The sequence below is a fragment of the Centropristis striata genome, chromosome 23, assembly GCF_030273125.1.
Source record: "Centropristis striata isolate RG_2023a ecotype Rhode Island chromosome 23, C.striata_1.0, whole genome shotgun sequence".
NCBI lineage: Eukaryota > Metazoa > Chordata > Actinopteri > Perciformes > Serranidae > Centropristis > Centropristis striata.
In genome coordinates, this window is record NC_081539.1 from 22,450,255 (window position 1) to 22,469,234 (window position 18,980).

At 39.6% G+C, this 18,980-nt stretch overlaps 2 protein-coding genes across 2 annotated transcripts; both read left to right on the forward strand.

Annotated features, from left to right (window-relative positions):
• Positions 1-340: 340 nt before the first annotated feature.
• rec8b (REC8 meiotic recombination protein b) lies at positions 341-13,620 on the forward strand. Its single transcript, XM_059326759.1, has 18 exons — positions 341-494; positions 642-710; positions 1,084-1,226; positions 2,315-2,390; positions 2,880-2,997; positions 4,090-4,153; positions 5,532-5,599; positions 7,268-7,352; positions 7,932-7,992; positions 8,377-8,569; positions 9,285-9,419; positions 9,985-10,057; positions 11,096-11,280; positions 11,596-11,635; positions 11,766-11,841; positions 11,923-12,024; positions 13,137-13,243; positions 13,547-13,620. Exons 1-18 carry the CDS (start codon positions 439-441, stop codon positions 13,618-13,620), a joined length of 1,725 nt encoding a protein of 574 aa, XP_059182742.1. The 5' UTR covers positions 341-438.
• A 3,376-nt stretch (positions 13,621-16,996) lies between these two features.
• si:ch211-196f5.2 (uncharacterized protein LOC556372 homolog) lies at positions 16,997-18,273 on the forward strand. The gene is made up of 3 exons (XM_059326761.1): positions 16,997-17,539; positions 17,614-17,713; positions 17,807-18,273. The coding sequence occupies exons 1-3, from the start codon at positions 17,367-17,369 to the stop codon at positions 17,951-17,953; spliced, it is 420 nt and encodes a 139-aa protein (XP_059182744.1). The 5' UTR covers positions 16,997-17,366; the 3' UTR covers positions 17,954-18,273.
• Positions 18,274-18,980: the final 707 nt, after the last annotated feature.

Genomic DNA, 18,980 nt, shown 5'->3' on the forward strand with positions numbered 1-18,980 from the left:
TAAGCTTTGCATCTAAAGTTTTACTCAGTATAGAAAAATTGAAAACACAACATACTTTTTAGTGCCAAAAATAAAATTTGCCACTGAGTAGAATGTCCCCTGTAAGTTTTAGATTATGGAATAATTATGACTGATTATCAACTGTTATAATAGTAAAACTGTTATAACAGTGTAAATGAATAAAATAATGATGTACTTTCATCAGAGTAGCTTTGCTTATCCACTTAAATTACATTTTCTAACTTTCCTACAGTCCATGAATGCATCACGAATGTTTATTTTTAATTTGTTGAGTCTTGCAACCTGATTGGTCCAGTTTGATTTGACGCGGGAAAATCAGCGCAACTCATCAAGCTTCTAATATTTTATCATTTGCTTATTACAGTCCTAAACCTTGACCTCTTTTTTCAAACTTTCTGCTATCTAGAAACAATAAAAATGTTTTACTACCCCAATGTCCTCCACCGCCACACTGGATGTTTTTCCACAGTTTGGTGAGTTTCAAAAAAGCTATCTTATTAGCTTGTAAAATTAAGCCTCAGTGTTAGCTTAGCTGTTAGCTAACTTAGTGCTAACTATATGACATTAGCTTTTCAGCAAAGATGTATTTATACATTTTATAAATTTGTCCTGCTATCCAGGTTAGCTGCCACCAGAGGTATCAGGGTAACTCGCAGAGAGCTTCTCAGAGTCAACGTCAAGCGAACATGGTAAGATTATCCACAGGAAAATGTCTATTGTTAGCTCTTCTCTCAGGTTTTCTTGCTAGCAAGACTGATTAATAAGTAAGTAAATTCGGCCTGATAAAAGATGTGTTAATTTTTGTACTAAGTATTATGATTTTTGTAGCCATCAGCTACTTATATCAGCATCATTTTTTCATTTTTTGTCAGTGTGGTGCTGAGATGCAACTTTAGCGGCATCTCTCCAGCAATCTGTAACATTAGTCTAGTTTGGTGTAAAGGTATTCTCACCTGGTTAGAACTTCAAAGAAGTAGTATTAAGCCTATATTCTCTTTGAAGTCAAACATTTTGGATATTTGAATAAACATCATTAATTTTGGTCAATGTTTACCATTACAGCGGAGACATTTTGGATTATGTGACAGCTCAAGTTCCCCCACCTCAACCACACCTGCCAAAGCCTCGGTTCTCTCTGTACCTGTCATCTCAGCTTCAGTATGGAGTGGTTGTTGTCTACCACAAGCAGTGTGGCTTCCTGCTTGGTAAGAGGAAAAGATCAAGTGGAAGAGTTGAAAAGTCAGTTTTAGCTCTTCCGCAGGCTACACACAATATACTTTAACTTCACGCTGGTTGAGAGAGCCAAACAATAGAAGCTTTGATTTGATGCAATATAAAACCCACATTCTGCTCAGCTACTGTGCGGTAGTTTAATTTTATAGCATATACCAGGGTCAGGGTATAGAGTGAGGTTGTTGGATTAAAACAAGGGAATAATTTTCCAGCTATATTTTGCAGATAATGCACTCAGTAAACAGAATGATTTTCAGTTTAACAGAAATGTTATTTTCTTTTTGGTGGCTAAGCTAAGGAATTGCAGACATATTGTCCGTAGCAATGTCTTCTGTTTTGTTGTAAAAATCAAATTAGTGCTATCGTCATATATCTGAAAATTACGTTTCCAAAATCGTCCCAGCAAGTCTGATTTAGAAAGCCAATATAGAGCTGATGCATGCAATATCTTTCAACTTGGTGTCTCATCAGTCTCTATTCATCTGGTCTTAAATTACACCCCGACACTGATATTGCATCCGACAGATTCACAATCATGCTGTTGTCATGGTTGATGAAAACAGTGAAATACAATGCATAATGATAAGCAGGAGGAGAAGCCAAGAAAGCATCCACTGTCTGCTACAGTGGCTCCTGGGTTCAGCAAGAGTATTTCATTTCATCAGTAAAACACAATACAACCTCTCAAAGCTGTCCTCTCATTTTTATTATATCTATATGATCTTTAAAAAATGTGAATTTCCCATTGTTTTATTTAGTTAGTCCAGAGTAGTTTTCGGATTGCGAATAAGCCTAACGTTTATGCAGAAGAAGCTTTTATAAATTACCTTAAACAAGACCCATGGTGAAAACCATTTAATTACTAGGATTCCCATCATGACTTTCCCTTCTTGTGCAGAAGGGAGAATAAAAGTTCATATGGTCAGCTTTATTATATTTATCATTGCATATATTTTAGATTCTAACTACAAAGTGCCATCTCCGCTTCTGTTTCTGCATGGAATAACTGCACTTCTCAGGGGTGCGTGTGAAAACTTTTAACCCCTTTTCTGTTTTCCAGAGGAGATTCAACAGACCATCGACCGCCTGCTGCGCTCTAAAAGATGCATATATATTGACATGGCTGAGTCTGACAGGTCTGCACACACGCACACACACTCACTCACTCACACGGCAATTTTGATCATGCGCAATAGAGGAGTGTTTGTATCCTTGGGCACCTAAAATTTTAAGCTGTGCAGGGGTTGTAGTACCTGTTTAGGGAAGTCTGAGCTCAAAAGCGCCTGGTGGAATATTTATGAGGAGGATTGTTTTGGGAAATAAAGACTTTGAAAAGCAGATGCTAGTGTTTTACTGAGTGAGGGATGGACAAATTGAGCTACTTTCATGCGAATGGCTTTGTAAATGTTTAATAAGCCGTGTTATGTAACATTGGTAATGTATGAGCTCTTGTTTCTGCAGATGCAATATATCTTTTCCACATTTTGTACTCCCAAAGATGCTGTACATTAATCGTTTCTACAGTCATATTTTATTATTTATAAATCCCCAAAACAAAACATGCTTATAAAAGTATGCATTATCACTGATTAGTGATATTGTTGTGCTCTCTCTTAACCCAACAGGTTGGCCTTGGATGTGCCTGATAACCTCCACCTGATGGAGGAGGCTGAGCGAGCTCAGGACCCCTTCTTCGGTCTTATGCAATCATTCCAACTGCCCAGCCCTTATAAAGTACACCAGGTACGTTAACAACACCTGCATAGCCATATACTGAAATATGCTTAGCAATATACACAAGGGCTGTAATCTAATAGCTGTTTCTGAAGTGTATCTCAACAAAACAAAACAAATTTACCTGTACACAGTCACCATCCCCAGATAAGCTGCACTTTATATCAAATATACACTGTAAACATGAAGCAGGTGCACCACTTGGTGTTAAATATAACTGTTATAATGACAGCAGTACAGTATTTAGACTCGTAGTAGTAGTTTGAGGTAACCCAATATACCTGACAAACATGAGCCAAAATACTTAATATTAAGTATACAGAACTTGTAACCTCTACCCATAATATGATACATTTATAACTTTTAGGTGTCTCAGACAAACTGCAGTTTCCAGAGGAAATATACCCACTTCTTAAGAACAGCTCATTAATGAGGCCAGGTCTCTTATGTAAGACCATTTGTGACTTTGGCTCTTTGAGTAATTCTTTAACTTTTGATGTCTAAAACAACAGTAAAAAAAAGTAAAATTGCATAATAGTAAGTGGGTTCAACACACCACATCCAGCACAAATGATCAGCGGTGTTTAAATCCATATAGAGCTAATACACACACATGCCACACCTATCTAAAGCAGATATACAGTATATAGCCTTTTGATGCACAGTCACATAGGTTGACCTGATAAAATATACTCTTGTGATGTTACTTTTTGGGGATTGCCCACATTTCTCTTGACATCTCATATATTACAAATTTACAATAATCCAAGTTTTCTATGCTCACAGTCAAGTCATTCATGAACCATTGACTACTACAAGTGAGTCATTGTTTTATGGCCTTACGTATACAAGCGTAGGTCACTCCCATTTTAACAGCATATGTGCAATATCCCTCCATACTACCCATTGGTACTGTAGAGTAAATCACAGCAGATAACTCTGACTCACTGTGTGCTGTAAATCTGGCTGACATGGCTGAACTTTATCCTCCCTGTAATCTTTCCCTGTGGAAGTAGCATATCTAATGCAAGCCAAGGAATGAAAACAAATCTGTGTCAGAATTCTGTTTTGTTATATAATATTTGTAATGTAAATTTTCAGCCAGCGTTGGTGAGTTCACAGCACTCCCTGGTGCCCAGTCCCCACACCGCACTCGACACAGAGGGTAAGACTGATGTTGTAACGTTTTGAAATACTGTACTTGTGTCACATTTCAGTTGCGACTCCACATTTCAAAACCAAACATTTCATAATCCCTCACCTCAAATGGGACACAACTTACTTTATAGCAATGTGTATAACTAATGGAATGCCATTTCAGACAAGTCAATATTGAATAAATAAATAAATATGGCTATGAAATAAAAAAAAATATATAGCTAATTGAATAAATTCTGAAATAAATTAATGAGGCAATTAATATATATGGAAAAGCGTATTTAAATATATAAATGAGTAAATATACTTTAATGAAGAAATTAATAGGTTTTTATAGATACATAAATAGCTTTTTGAAAGGACCGCTTTCATTTATTTCAGGGACTTTTATTTCCTAATGCCACATTTATATTAGCTCTTTTTATATCCACCTATTATATTCAAATAATGGGGCATGGTTAGTAACCGATTCAGACACCCTGCAGACCCTCCGCCTCCCTCCCACTGAGACTACTTTGCAGCAGAGTTTACTGATCCAGCGGGGAGTCGGGGTGATCTGGATCAGACCCCCTGGTGTTGGAGTTTGCACTGGCTGTATTTGAGTTGCTCCAGCCACTAACTGAAGCTCCGTCTCTGGAGCTGCTGTCCACTTTCCTCCCAGTGAAGTAGAACCCTAGTGGCAGGGAGTGAGGTGGTGGGACTTCAGTGTGCGCTTGTTTGTTGTCTTTTTTGTGGTCTGATAAACAGTAAATTAATGAAATTCAGTACCACATATCGCTATTTTCCAAGCTACTGTAACTGTACTATTTTGCAGAAACGGAATTCAAAAACTCAGCCAGCACAAACCCCAGTGCTGGGGCTAACTGTGGGCTGGTGACCACATCTTTGTTTATTTATGTGTTTATTTATTAATTAATGACCCAAATGGCATTCCATCAAGGATTTTTCTGTATGCTTCCAAATTGTTGCACTTGTGATTATGCACTTTTGATTAACCTACTTTGACTAAAAATACAGATTATTCTGAGTATGATTTGTAATAGTCATTGTGGTATCTAATAATCTTCAGAGGATTTATAAATGGGTCAGTTCATTAGCTCAGGGTCCATAAATGGATTTTCTTATAAATTTAGGCTTTTGGCACAGGAAGGCTGCTGTTTCCACTCCTGTGAGGAAAATTGTGAATAAATGTTCAGTCATCAGCAAATTAATCTTATTTCGTCTGCATATATTGAATTAAAAATGCATCAGTCCTAGGCCTATATTTTATTGTCCTGACTGTTTCTCTCTCTAAAGCCACCGTTCAAGTGAATCTCAATCGTCTCACATCTCTCTTGTGCTGCAAACATGAGCAGCTCCTAATTCCTCCTACCGTGTTAAACCAGGTTTCAGGTCACATCCAGCTGCCATCTCCCTGACCGAAAAGGAGCAGTTTGTCATCCCTGCTGCTGAGGTAAACTCTCTGTCACAGTCCAGGGACAGGAAACATCACAGTCATCACTTTTAGGCACATCAGGTGTCCTGGTGAATCACTGAGCTAAGATGTAGACCGTGTGTCTACAACAGCTTTGGTTAGGGTCACAAGTTCGCTCTTTGCAGCATGCTATGTGATGAGGACAAAGAACTAAAGCTAGTACAGATTCTATATTATCCAGTCTGTTTGTGACAATAGTTTGTATTTTTCTGCACAGTTGTTAAAGGTGAAATGTATGTCTTTTTTGTTAGAGAAAGAAGCAAATCTAGGTGCTATATAAATACTGTGAAGTATGAAAATACTCAATCCACAGACAAATCCACACAGCCCCTATTCAGAAGCTGTGCCTTTAACCCCCATCATTATGTCCCCTTTTATTGAGAATTGGGGGTGGCTGGCAGTGAATATTTAGGGGGAGATAGTGGGTCAACAATAAATGCCACATAGAAGTGTTGTTCATCATCTGAAAGCTGGAACCTGAATATTATTTTGAGATGCAGCTCAGCACTGTGTCAAGTTGTTCTGGTCATGTCTTTAAAAATACTTAATTTATCAATTAATTAAACATCAGGGTCTATAAAGGTTCACAACATTAATATTTTTTTCTTTTGAAGTCAATTTCCATGCTAAACTATGTCTCATAAGCTGTTGCAACCATTTTGGGGTTGAGACCATTTGTTACACACATTTAGTTACTTAATTAATTTTTTTATGGTTTTTGAGAATGGATCAGATTGGTCAGAAACCCCTCCAGAATGTCACATCAATACACCAAGACCTTTGGAACAACAGAGAAAAATATATGCTGTGATTTGGTTTCAAAAACATTTTGGAGATTTCTATATTTTTGGCCATTGGATGATAAGCTCATCTCTTAATTGCTGAGAATGCCCTTATTGTCAATATACCTAGGGAAGACAGACAATATGAGAAAAAATAAAGTGTTTTTTGAACATTGAAGCATGGTAACATGTTCTCATAGAAACCCAGAATACAAGTATGAACCTAATATTTCCCCTCTAAACTCAAAAAAAGAACAGATATTTATCCATTCTTCACAAATGTTCAAAAATTCCATCAGTTTTATAAATGGTGTGTATAATGCAGTGAAGTTAATGATGTGGGGGAATGTGGACGTAAAATCCCTGATGCCTGACTGACTGTCCTGAATTCACCTCTCAGTGTCTACAGTGCTTAAGAGAAAGCAGAGCTATATTATCTTAGTCATAAAACGCTGCTGTGTTTCACTACAGTAAGTCTGAGTCCAGCGGTACCTGCACGCACTATTACCCTCCTCATTCTGTCACTTAGGGACTGATAACGCTCCTCCTGAAGCACCATCAGCTGATGAATTTGGGCTTGATAAGATCTGACTTAATTACATCAGCCTGCACTCACAGTTAGTTTGCAGAGATATGTGGCTCATATTTCTGTTGTTGTTGTCCTCCTCCACTTGTCTGCCCCTTGGCTTTATTTTTGCTTTGCATGCAGAAGTTTAGTCATATCTTTGTATATGCTTCTGTTGCTGTATATTGCTGCTGTTTACTCACTTTATGTACATTATTCATCACTAAACGGACCAAAACCTCATTGTTTCTTTCTTTTCCCCATTTCTTTATTCTTTTGTCTAATTGTCAACGTCTGTAGCAGTATTTTGAAGGAGACGACATTCCTGAAGCCACAGCCAGAGAGATCGACTTGCTGATGGATCAACCAGATCAGTTTCGTAGAGGTGTGTGTTTTGTGCATGATAAGCACAGCATATCTTTGTGTTTTAGTTGTTTAGTCTGTAGTCATACTGCGGGATTTGTAAAGTGCCTAGTTTATCAGTCCCACAGTGTGTTCCTCTCTTGTAATGTGTCTGCACCAGGCAGCCAGGTCAAATTCTTTGTTCCACCAATGTAATTGAAAAAGTAAGCAATTTGAACTCTGTGAGTGTTTTTGCTGCCAGAAAGAAAAGGTTTATTTTCAAGAGACTTTTTCATTTCAGGGGAGAATTGAGAGGGCAGTCTCTTGAGTTTGAGAAAGCCTGGCTCGCTTTAACAAAAATACCTTCTGTTGTTAGCAAAGACAACACAAGGATAACATGACTGCATGTGTTTGACCTTCTGCATTAAAACAGCAGTAAACAAGCAGGAAGAGAATTTGTTAAGCGGTTTGGTAAAACAAGGAAAATCAGTTTGTTTAATTATAATTCATTTGATCGTTACTAAGCTTTTTACAATTAGATAATTTGGGGGAAATGTGTTCTCGAACATCTGTTTATTTGTGTCCATGTGTTGTGTATATATCACACACTGTTTGTAAACAGAAGAGGACGAGCGGCAGACAGACACCAGGGAATGTGAAGGTGCCATGACCTCTATTGACCAGTGAGTCTGTTGTTCATTTAAAGAGAATGTTTTAACTAACCGATTGTCAGTCCTAAACAGTAACTACACAGCTCACCTTCAGGTTACTGTAAACTTCATGTTATTATTTATTTTTTAAATAAACTGTTTTTTAAATGGTTTACCATGCAAAAAATGGCACAGCATCTTTTAAGCAAGGTTCCACAAATTGTTCTTATTTGGCACTGACACCATGTGTGCCTGCTCTCATTAACGTGTTAATAAACATGCAGATATTGACAAATTGTAACGTCTTGTAGTTTCAATAAAGCCCTAAAGCATGCTGGATGTTATTCATATATTTAGCAAAGACCTGTGATAAATATATTTAGTGTACTGTAAGCACATGTGTGTTTTTGTTTCTAGGCTGAAGGAGACAGTGATGGGAGCAGAGCGGGACAGTGTGTGGCTGCTCCACGAGGAGTCGGGTCACCCTGCGGATGCTCCGCTGGCAGCTACTGCCCTAGAGATGACCCCACTGCAGGTTGCCATGCCAACTCCACCCTCTGGGGCATCTGAGAAAGAGAGAGACAGAGCAACAGCAAGTCCCTGTGAAGAGGTGGGATATGGGTGACACTGTCTGTTCGCTAGCTGTTTAGTAGTTTTGTATTGTGCCACATTTAGTTAGTAATAAACCCTTTGGAGTCTATTTCATCCTTCCACTTAATAAGTGTTTACCATGCCATGTTGGTATCATTTTTTCAGCACAACCTCACCAATAACACAATCATGCTACATGAAGAATTTTAAATCTCACAAATGTGAACACAGGTTTTTATACTATATATATTGGACCGTATCTGTTTTTTTTGGCCTATCATCATCAAACAAAAAAACAACATTACTTTGTTTTTATGTTGTGACACATCTCTTAACATGTTTCGGAGACACCCTGTCATTACAGGGTGAACTTTAGTTCATTCATGTTACCAAAATACAAGCTATTAAATCACAGGGTTTCTTTGCACCCTTTATGAATCTTATATGAAAATTCCCCTTGTTAGAGACCTGCTGTCCATCTTGACATGTAGGAAACAGGGAGATGACAGTGACAAAGCATTTTCTGTTATGACACTTGTCACCAACTTTAATTTACATTCCACAAAGTGACTCATGAGCAGCTAGTTTTGTTTCTGAAACAAGTAATGGAAAGCACATGTGGGTGTGTCAACCCATGGATTCATAATTTCCACTTTGTGTGCTGGAGCGTGATGTCCATTTATAGAACCAGTGCTGTAAACACTAAAGCTGTGTGTTTCTCACTGTGCCATCAGGGGGTTGCCCCTCCTCTTAGGAAGCGCGGCGGGGGTCGCAGACGTCAGCTGGTCTTTGCAGACCCTGAGGTCCAGATACCTGAAAGAGAAATGAAGGAGCAGATCTTAAACCCGCTGGCTGAGACACTGGAACTGGTACACACAAACACACAGATTGTTTCACTCAATCATACAATTTAAATGTTTAAGTGTTTCTGCTACTTTTCTTCTACTGACTGAACAACAATTTTGGCTTTCTCTGTGATCTCACACACATACCAGCACATTTCTCTCCATCTCAACCACACACACACACACACAGAGAATATCACAAGCTGTACTGAGTGTATGCAGACACATAAAAACACACTGAAGGAGATCAAGGTTCACCGACACCGACCAATTGAATTTTCAGCCTTTGCCATTCTGTAATCAAAGACTTGCCATCAAAGTGTTGATTCACCAGGGTGTCCGTTAATTAAACTCCAGTTCTCCAGTTCTTCATGCTCTCTAAGCCCACTGGAATCATGCTCATTGATTTTATTGCTTTCCTTCTTTCTTTCCTCCTTCTCTCCTTCCTTCTTTATTTCTTTAATTTCCTTTGAGACACCATCATCAGGTTTTACCCTCTCTCTCTCTCTCTCTCTCTCTAGTGTACTGAAAAAGCAAATATCCTACTTGAAATTGCACCATCAAGCTAATATGTTGTTTTTCCTCTCAGTCAGAGGTAATGCTGAACTTGCCCTCTTTGAGCAACCGTGCCCCTGCTCAGCTCTTCAGCGCCCCCTGTGGATGTCAGTGCCAAGTGCTACACTTCACCTCAGCTGTAGAAAAGCCCACACTATTCACTGAACATCAACAATTATTTCTGACCTCTATTCTGAAATATTGAAATTCCAGACAGGAGTATAAAATACTATTAGGAAGCACTGGAGGGAAAGCAAAAAGGAACCAGCCAACAAATGCATTTTCAAAATAAAATAACTAAAGTAGATAGTGTTTATTGTCATGTTAAGGAAACCACAGCATTTAATCATTGACAATAATAGTAAACCCCAAAACGACATTGGGATACATTTAAATTTTTGAGTATGTAAAAATACTCTGCTATAATTAATATTATGTTTAGCATGATATATATGTTTAGCAACACAACTAGCAGACATATCAGTATGGTAATTGCAGTTAGCATCTTTTAACTTGTTAGATTGTCACTGGCAGTGAGTGCGTCGCCCTGTGTCAGCTCTGCGCTGGAGGTTTCAGGTTTCTTTTAATCAGTTTTTGATCGGGTGTTGAAGTTGTTACGTTTGAATCTCAGATTTTAGGGAAGCGCACAGACATCTCCCTCTTCAGTAGAGGAATGTGGAAACACCCTCTAGTGGCAAACATTGCACAGAAACAATCAGTTTAGTCAAGGTCAGACATTTAAGGGGACAAAAACTTTAAATGTTGTCGGTAATAAGGCTAAAAAAAGACTTAGACCAGTAGATCTGCAATCCTGTGGACAAAGATCCCAATAAGGGATGTTTAAGCAAGTTAAATGAATCCCAATTGCTATTGATTACAGACTTAAGGAAAGTTACTGTGCATTTGGAAAATTTTGTACTCAAGGACACATACCTTTTGCAGGGCCCCCAAGCCTTGAGTCCCTCAAGTCATTATACACATTGAGCATGAAGTCTAATCAGCAACAACCTTGCAGGGCATGTGAAACACTTTATTAGTATTGATTACATCACCTGACAGCAGCCAGGCTTTCCACAAACATCAGCTATGGTGAAAAAAACAACAACTTAATACTAACCAAAACCTGCCCTTTCACCTCTCCACAGCCATCCCCCATGCTGACCTCCTGTCACTATGGAAACAGAGAGCCTTGATCACCGTCCTGCCCGGACATGGAGCAGAACAGAGAGAGGAGGGGGAAGAAGAGGAGGAGGCCGTGAGAGGGGAGTCAGAGCAGGACAGAGAAATACTGAGGACAGAGAGGAAGAGGAGGCACTCAAGCATGAGAGAGGTGGGTCTGTGTAAGGGACACTCTGAGAGGAGTGGAGATCTATTTCCCTTGTACCATATAATAATCTGGAGTAAAATAAAATAGCACAGTCTGCGGGGGGATGATAACTATTCTGAACAAAGTCCAGTATCATGCCATGCTAAAGTCTCAGAGGGTATTTGTGAATCTGTGGCTTTAATAATAAAGGTTAGCCAGCTAGCCTGCAGTTGCAGCCTGCCAACTGAGTGTTCAGTTCAGTGGTGAGACAAATTAGATTATAAACCTTGTTTCTATTTCATAAAGCTCTGCCTCTCTCTCTCTCTCTCTCTCTCTCAGATATCCAGTGAGTCAGGACTGCAACCCGCAGAGGGCTCATGTAAGACCTCTTCCTCTTTCTTTGAGACACAATATATCAGTTTTACACACTATTATTTGGCAGCACAATAAAAAACATCATTTATTTAGAGCTATTCATTGTGCATTATTTTCTGTCTCTGTGTTAACAGCTGTATTAGATGTGATCCTGGACATGTCCAGAGAGGACAAATCTGTCAGTGATGTGATCACTCCTGCCAGCAGATGGTGAGTTTCAGATGGATAGACAGACAATTAGATGGGTAAAGATATATATCACTCTGTGTGTGTGTGTGTGTGTGTGTGTAGGTCTCCACAAGAGGAGGCCCAGTTGCGAATGGAGCCTATAGCGGAGGAGAACATCGAGATGCCCGAGGCTCAGACTGACACAGAGAGCAGAGACCTGCTGAGGTACTTCACACTATAAACACGCGACACACATTTATAGCATAACACAATCCAGGCTGACAACAACTAGGCTGACCATGATTTTTCCCCACGTTACTATGACTCCAAGAAGCTTACCTTCATGTAAACATTTACACACTGGATTTACTATGAGATTAACTATGGTGATACTAGATTGTGAAGATAATAGATAATCTTCAATGCCTCCGGCAACAGCTGTGGCCAGAGGCATGCCACTTTTCACTGTTTTCTTGCATTGTGGCTTTTCAAAAAAACTTCTGTGTTCACAGGAAGTTGTTAACTTTACGCAATAAAACCACTTGCCTAAAGTTAGAGTAAAAGAACAGTGTTGGGCTCAAAAACAGCTACTTCTACCCTAAACTACAGAACACTGGTTGTCTACATATTACAACTCTTTCTTGGGTTCACACGGGACAAAAACACCCAAGGTTTGTTTGACCCATTCACTTCCCATACCACCTGCCATGATTTTGGGATTATGTTCAAGCTGCAAACCTCCCGTTCCACTGAATTGCTTCTTTGTGTTGAGAGTCAAGCATTGTTGTCACAATCATCCTGAGGTGATGAGTGTTTTGCAACATTGCACACTACCCTGCCTATTTAAATAAAGGTAGACTGTGGTCACGAAGGGTGTCTTCCATAGTGGTGTTGCCCACCTAGTTGCCGCCAGCAACACAGGTTGACCCACATACTGATTTGTTTTACATCTGCTTTGATATTCAAAATAGAAAGCAAGCAGCAGGCCTGAGAGAAGAAATAATTTCCCTTTTGAGCTCCTCTCTGCCAGTCAGTGTCAGTAGATAGGAAGCAGTTTATTTGATTGTGTTTGTGTTGTGTATGGATATGTCTGTTAGAAGCCAGTAATGTCACATATTAACCAGACTTAGCAATAGTTTCAACTGTAGTCGTGTCTCTGAAAACACCGGTTTCACTGGAAGTGTCATATGTCTTAAGGCACTTACTTTCTAGTCCATCATCAGAAAAAATGGAAACAAAAGATTGGAAGCTTGATTCCTAACATGTCCATATCAGTCCTCTGGTTTGAATCCCATCTTGCACTGTTCTCACACGGCTTGTGTCTCTGGTCTCTCCAGCTGGATCTCCTGCGGCCTGCAGAGGTTTGGACATGTAACCTTTGACTCTCTGGTGCCCCCAAAGGCCGACCGCACCACTGTAGCTCACACTCTCTACCAACTGCTGGGTAAGGAAAAAGCTATTAACAAAATAAGTCTTTTCGTATGAATGAACACATAATTTCCCTGTTCTTTACTTACTAGAGAGGGATCTCAGGTATAAGGCAGATATTAGTGCTAAAAAAATTAAGCTTTTAATTTGCACATTTGACAAACTTTTGTCTGTCAAAGATGCACTCTGATGCTAGCTCAACAGTATATATTTTATTTTACATGAGTCTTAGTCAGGTCTCTTAACTGAGATCAGTCAAGTGAATGTTTCAGTGGAACATTGTGATGTTATCAATCAGCAAAGTTTCTTCTTTCTTCAGAGCTGCTCTCCTGCCGACAGGTGGCTGTACACCAGACTGAGCCCTACAGTCTCATCACTATAAACCCTGTATGAACATTGACACATGAGTTCATCAGCTCTCACACTCTCATGTTATCTTCATTATTATTCACACAAGATTAATGTTTTTACATGAATTGTTCATTTAGAAGTGTGAAACATTGAGCTGCATTGCTGTGTTGTAACAGTGTTTTAAATAAGATTTTGAATCTGGTTCTTATTTGTTCATATGGTTGTATTTTAAAATATTTATATCTGCTGAGTTTATTAGTGTTAATGATCAGTGTTCACATATCTTTACTGAAGTTTTTAATACCTGGGCCTGGTTGGTTCTGTATGGATTTTAACATTTGTAATAAATTTAAATTAGCTTTTTATACAGTCTGTGTCTGTTGTGTGCACCACTTAAACTTTTAATAAAATGTTTTTTCTCAGTATCAAAAATATGTTTACAGTTTGTCATTATTATAGCATAGTGTTATCTAATTAACAGATTTTGACTCGTGACCTGACCTGACACTGAACACACTTAAACTCCTGAGTGAGCATGACTTTTTCTTACTAATATTTTTCCTCAGAGATAAATCCCAAAATATTGACACTAAATTGGAGCTTATGGTGCAGAATAGTGTACAGAAACCAGTGGAATGTGACTTGTAAGTACCTCAGCACTTCCCTGCCTTCAACAGGACCACATTGTGCCTCGCTAGCAGAAAACTCCAGTCTGATCTCATGCCTCAATAACTCTACACAATTAAAGTGTTTGCTTGTTAAACCAATGGGGACTGGTGTGTGTGTGTGTGTGTAAGAGTAAGACCGTATCCATGTGGCACCTCGTTGTGACTGAGCTGAGGTCAGTGCTGCAGTCACAGAACCGAAATCCTAACTCGCATCAACATAGCAGAATGGTAATATTGTTGATATTACTTGTGATACATTTAGGTTGCAGTGCTGTGACAGGAAACGTCCTTTACACTTCTATGTAATGTTTTGATTTGAAAATACAACAACACGTCAAATCATTACCAACAAGTTACCTGTAAGTGCTCTGACAGTTAGAAGACGTCTGTGTGAAGATAATGTATTTACAAGAATCCCCCACAAAGTCCCTCTGTTAAAAAAAGGCATGTGCAGAAGAGGTTACAATTTGCCAAAGAACACATCAACTGGCCTCAAGAGAAATGGAGGAACATTTTGTGGACTGAGTAAAATTTTTCTTTTTGGGTCCAAGGGCCACAGACAGTTTGTGAGACGAGCCCCAAACTCTGAATTGAAGCCACAGTATACAGTGAAGACAGTGAAGCATGGTGGTGCAAGCACCATGATATGGGCATGTTTCTCCTACTATGGTGTTGGGCCTATTTATCACATACCAGGGATCATGGATCAGTTTGCATATGTCAAAATACTTGAAGAGGTCATGTTGTCTCATGCTGAAGAGGACATGCCCTTGAAATGGATTTTTCAACAAGACAATGAGCCCAAACACACTAGTAAACCAGCAAAATCTTGGTTCCAAACCAACAACATTGATGTTATAGAGTGGCCAGCCCAATCCACGGACCTTAATCCAATTGAGAACTTGTGGAATAACATCAAAAATGCTGTTTCTGAAGCAAAGCCAAGAAATGTAAATTAATTGTGAAATGTTGTTAAAGAATCTTGGAGTGGAATAACAGCTGAAAGGTGCCACAAGTTGGTTGACTCCACACAGATGTGAAGCAGTTATAAAAAACTGTGGTCATACAATTAAATATTAGTTTTGTGATCACAGGATTGCTAAATCCTAGAAACAAAAAAGTTTGTACAAATTAGTTTTGAGTTTGTAAAGTCAAAGGCAGACACATTTTTTTTTAACACACCCCTTTAAACTAATTGCACAGCCTTAAGAGCGTGCATATCACGAATGCTGGGTCTTGTTGGTTTTCTGAGAATCTACTGCACCTACTGGTACCTTGTTTGCCATGTAGCAATAAAAAATATACTAAAAACCTGGATTAATCTGGTTAGTCACATTGGACTGCTATTATTTTGAATACTACTGTACAATTAAGCTCAATATTAGCATTCATTAGCATTGCACCTGGAAAATGTAACTCTTCGTAGCTTTGGTTTCTGGTGGAATTATCTAGTTCTTTAGCTGCTAAATACTCTGTGTTCGCCAGTTATAATCGCTATCTTTCTGTATGCTGCTTAGTGTTGGGTAGACAACAGGCTTTTTGCAGCTTTCTGACAGAAAAAAAACTTCACAATTGGCGGAGGGAGTGAACCAACAAGTTACATTTGGAGCCAAACATCCAAAAATGGAATTAAACTTACTACAAGAATTTACTGGTTATGAAACAGTCTGAATTTAATGATGATGACTCGATACGACCTACATGCAAACAAGACCATTGGTGAGAAGATTGGCTAGTTATATTTAACGGCTATCACCACATCGAATTCTCCACGAAGTCACACAAAGTTTACAGCACACAATTTTAATTATGAAATGCATCGTGAGTCATGGGACACAGTAATGAGACATAACTGTCTCGTTTTCCACCCCCGTATCAAATACATGCACGCGCAAAGAGACGGATTGACATCTTTACAACAGGAGCCGGTGGCTTTCATGTAAACACTACCGCCATTATCCACAAGGGGCGCCAAACTCAAAACAAAATAAAAGCTCCTCGTAGTTGCTTTCAAGATGCTAAAAAGCGGAGGGAATCTGCCGAGTCTGGTGACAGTTCTCACAACCTAAAGTGACAATTTTTACATGCAAATACTCACATAAAAATAATAGAAATAATAGCTGCTCTAATGACCAGAAAATCCAACGTGTGCAACCATAAGCTGATGCCTCAACAGTCGACCTCTCTTTGGCTCTTTACATTCCCAAACCTTTACATCATCTGTATCCCTCCACAGGGCTGACGTAAGCAGGATTTATTGTGGCTGCACATGGAATGTGACATGCTGAGTCCAGAGTGCTAGTTTAGTGGGAAAAGACCCTTGCTGTACATGTCCCACAGCATAGGACCACACGTGTCCCACGTTTGTGTCCCCTCGAGCAACAACACATTTTTCAAAAGCGGAAAATGTGACGCAGTGCTGTGAATGATCTATACATCAACCTCACCTTAGCTATCAGAGAAATGAGAGGTGGGAGACAAATGATGAGTGGAGAGAATCACATTATTAAAGAGTAATAAATCTGTTGTCCATGCTGGACCAGATGTGACATCTTGGTATAGATACATACAAATATCAGTTGTAGATCATAAAGCATGTTCTCATTTATTTCTGCACAGACTGAAGAGGTTTTGGGCTACATACTTCCTCTGTTTACAGTCACAACATGTGTAGCTAAACACTGACTTCAGGTCAGTCTGATAATCCACACAGACACCCAGCAGAACAAACATCACCAGCCCTCCGTCACCGCCCTGACAGTCTAATAAACCTAACATCTGAGTGACACATAACACACATTCACACCGGCTGCTTATATCAGCCAGGAGGGCAGAGCACAAGTCCGTACTCATTAGACACACAGACTCACACTTTCCAGAGGCCTTCCTCGTCAGAGCTCTGAATCATCCACCCAGAGAGAAGGAGAGCCAGTTTCTGAAACGACAACAGTGCAGATACGGAGCATCAGTCACAGAGATAACAGATAACACAAGCAAGGGCAAGGGATACATCACATTCTTTTTCTTTGAGATACTGATCAGAAAGTCAAGCTGGCAGCAGACGAGACAAAAAGCCTGTCGGAGGAGGGAGAGGCCAATGTGCAGCAGGCCAACGGAGGGATGGACAGCCCAGCAGGCAGGGAGTCCCCCGGGTCACGCGGCAAGCTGGTGCGTGTTGAACTGGAGTGGGAGATCCCCATGTCCATGATGCTGCCCATCCAGGTGCAGCCCGACCCGGCACACCAGCCGTTCCCATTCCTGGACACCACACTGGCCGACCTGGGCATCCAAGAGTGAGTCCGCTCCCTGTGTGAGGGGTCTTAAAAAGCAATTTCATGCAGGTTTGATAACATGTCTGTGTGTCCAGGTCAGAGGTGAAGGAGAGGGTGGTGTGGGTTGACACCAAGAAGACCCAGGTGAAGAACAAAGCAGGGAAGCTGAAGGAGAAAGAGATCACCATCCTTGAGGTTTGACTTTAGCCATTTGTCTTGATGTAAGTGGAAGCAAACAAAAGGATGTGTGAGGCAGGAGAGTAACAATAATCTGGTTTCTTATTGTAGGTGAGAGTGAAAGCCCAGAAGCCTGGAGACAAAGAGCTGCAGGAGGTCCTGTACAGCACTGAGGCCCACACTGACCGCTCCTTCTGTCGCACAGGAATGAATATCCTGCCCTGGAAACACAGAAGTACAGGTCTGGAAGCTCTTTAATCAATCAATCCAATATTATACTCCTGAATTTTTAATATTTAATATAGTGTATAACATAATGTACATTTTTAATATAAGTATAAGTATTTAATATTTATTCATGTTGCTGTTACTTTAAGCCCACTACGAAAGTCATGACAGACAAGTAAGGAAAAACTATTCTGGTCACCCATTTCCAAGTCTATTCTAATCTGAATTTTCTCTTTTGTTTATGATCTAAGAGCAACATTTCAGTTTAACCACAATCATTTTCCTAAGTGACTTTTTTCCCATCTTTGAAAACAAGTGAAAAAAAATTGGTAGGTAATTTTGTTGTTGTTGTAATACTCATTTCAAACACAGGGAAGTGAAGTGCTCCAATACCCCATGTTCCGAATATGTGCTCTTATCTTTAGAGCAGGGATGTTTCCAAAGACTCGTTTCCCAGATGTTTAAACAGAACTTTAAACTAGTCAAGGGATCGGTCGAGAAAAATACCAAAATTGAGCGCAATTTAATCTAAGATTGTCTGAAAAAACACTGCGTATGAGAGCCATTTGAAATTGTCAATCACATTTTTTCATAACCAAATTGTATTGCCACTGAAATACATATTTCCCCAGTGTCCACTACACTAGAGTAGATCCATTCACTGGTCAGAAATGCACCTCACAACCCGTGTGTGGCGTAACATTAATATTTGATGATGTGCCAGCGGGGACTGTGGAGTCATGGTTTGGCAAGAGTATCTTAGCGTGTAGTTTGATTCATTGAGCTAGCTGGCATTAGCCGACTTTGTTAGAGTTATAGCACACTAGGTCGCCAGCTTTAGTCTGCACCATACGTAACAGCTGGCTAGATAACTAGTAAGCTTGATTCGGTGTGCTTCTGGCCAATCAATATGTAATGTAACAAAGAAATTTAGTCCACCATGGAAAAACTAATGATTCTAGTGCTTTTTAGAACACAGGGTAGTGGTGCAGTTCTGCCTCTTGTGGACAAAATGAGTATTACAACAAACACCTAGAAAAATTATCTTGGTGTTTTC

Bases quoted from the DNA above. Each gene is read 5' to 3' on its own strand.
- rec8b (XM_059326759.1), top strand. From the start codon at position 439: ATGTTTTACTACCCCAATGTCCTCCACCGCCACACTGGATGTTTTTCC. The intron at 9,420-9,984 runs GTACACACAAAC...TTTTCCTCTCAG, and splicing joins TGGCTGAGACACTGGAACTG to TCAGAGGTAATGCTGAACTT. The intron at 12,025-13,136 runs GTACTTCACACT...TGGTCTCTCCAG, and splicing joins GAGAGCAGAGACCTGCTGAG to CTGGATCTCCTGCGGCCTGC.
- si:ch211-196f5.2 (XM_059326761.1), top strand. From the start codon at position 17,367: ATGGACAGCCCAGCAGGCAGGGAGTCCCCCGGGTCACGCGGCAAGCTG. The intron at 17,540-17,613 runs GTGAGTCCGCTC...CTGTGTGTCCAG, and splicing joins GCCGACCTGGGCATCCAAGA to GTCAGAGGTGAAGGAGAGGG. The intron at 17,714-17,806 runs GTTTGACTTTAG...TTCTTATTGTAG, and splicing joins AAGAGATCACCATCCTTGAG to GTGAGAGTGAAAGCCCAGAA.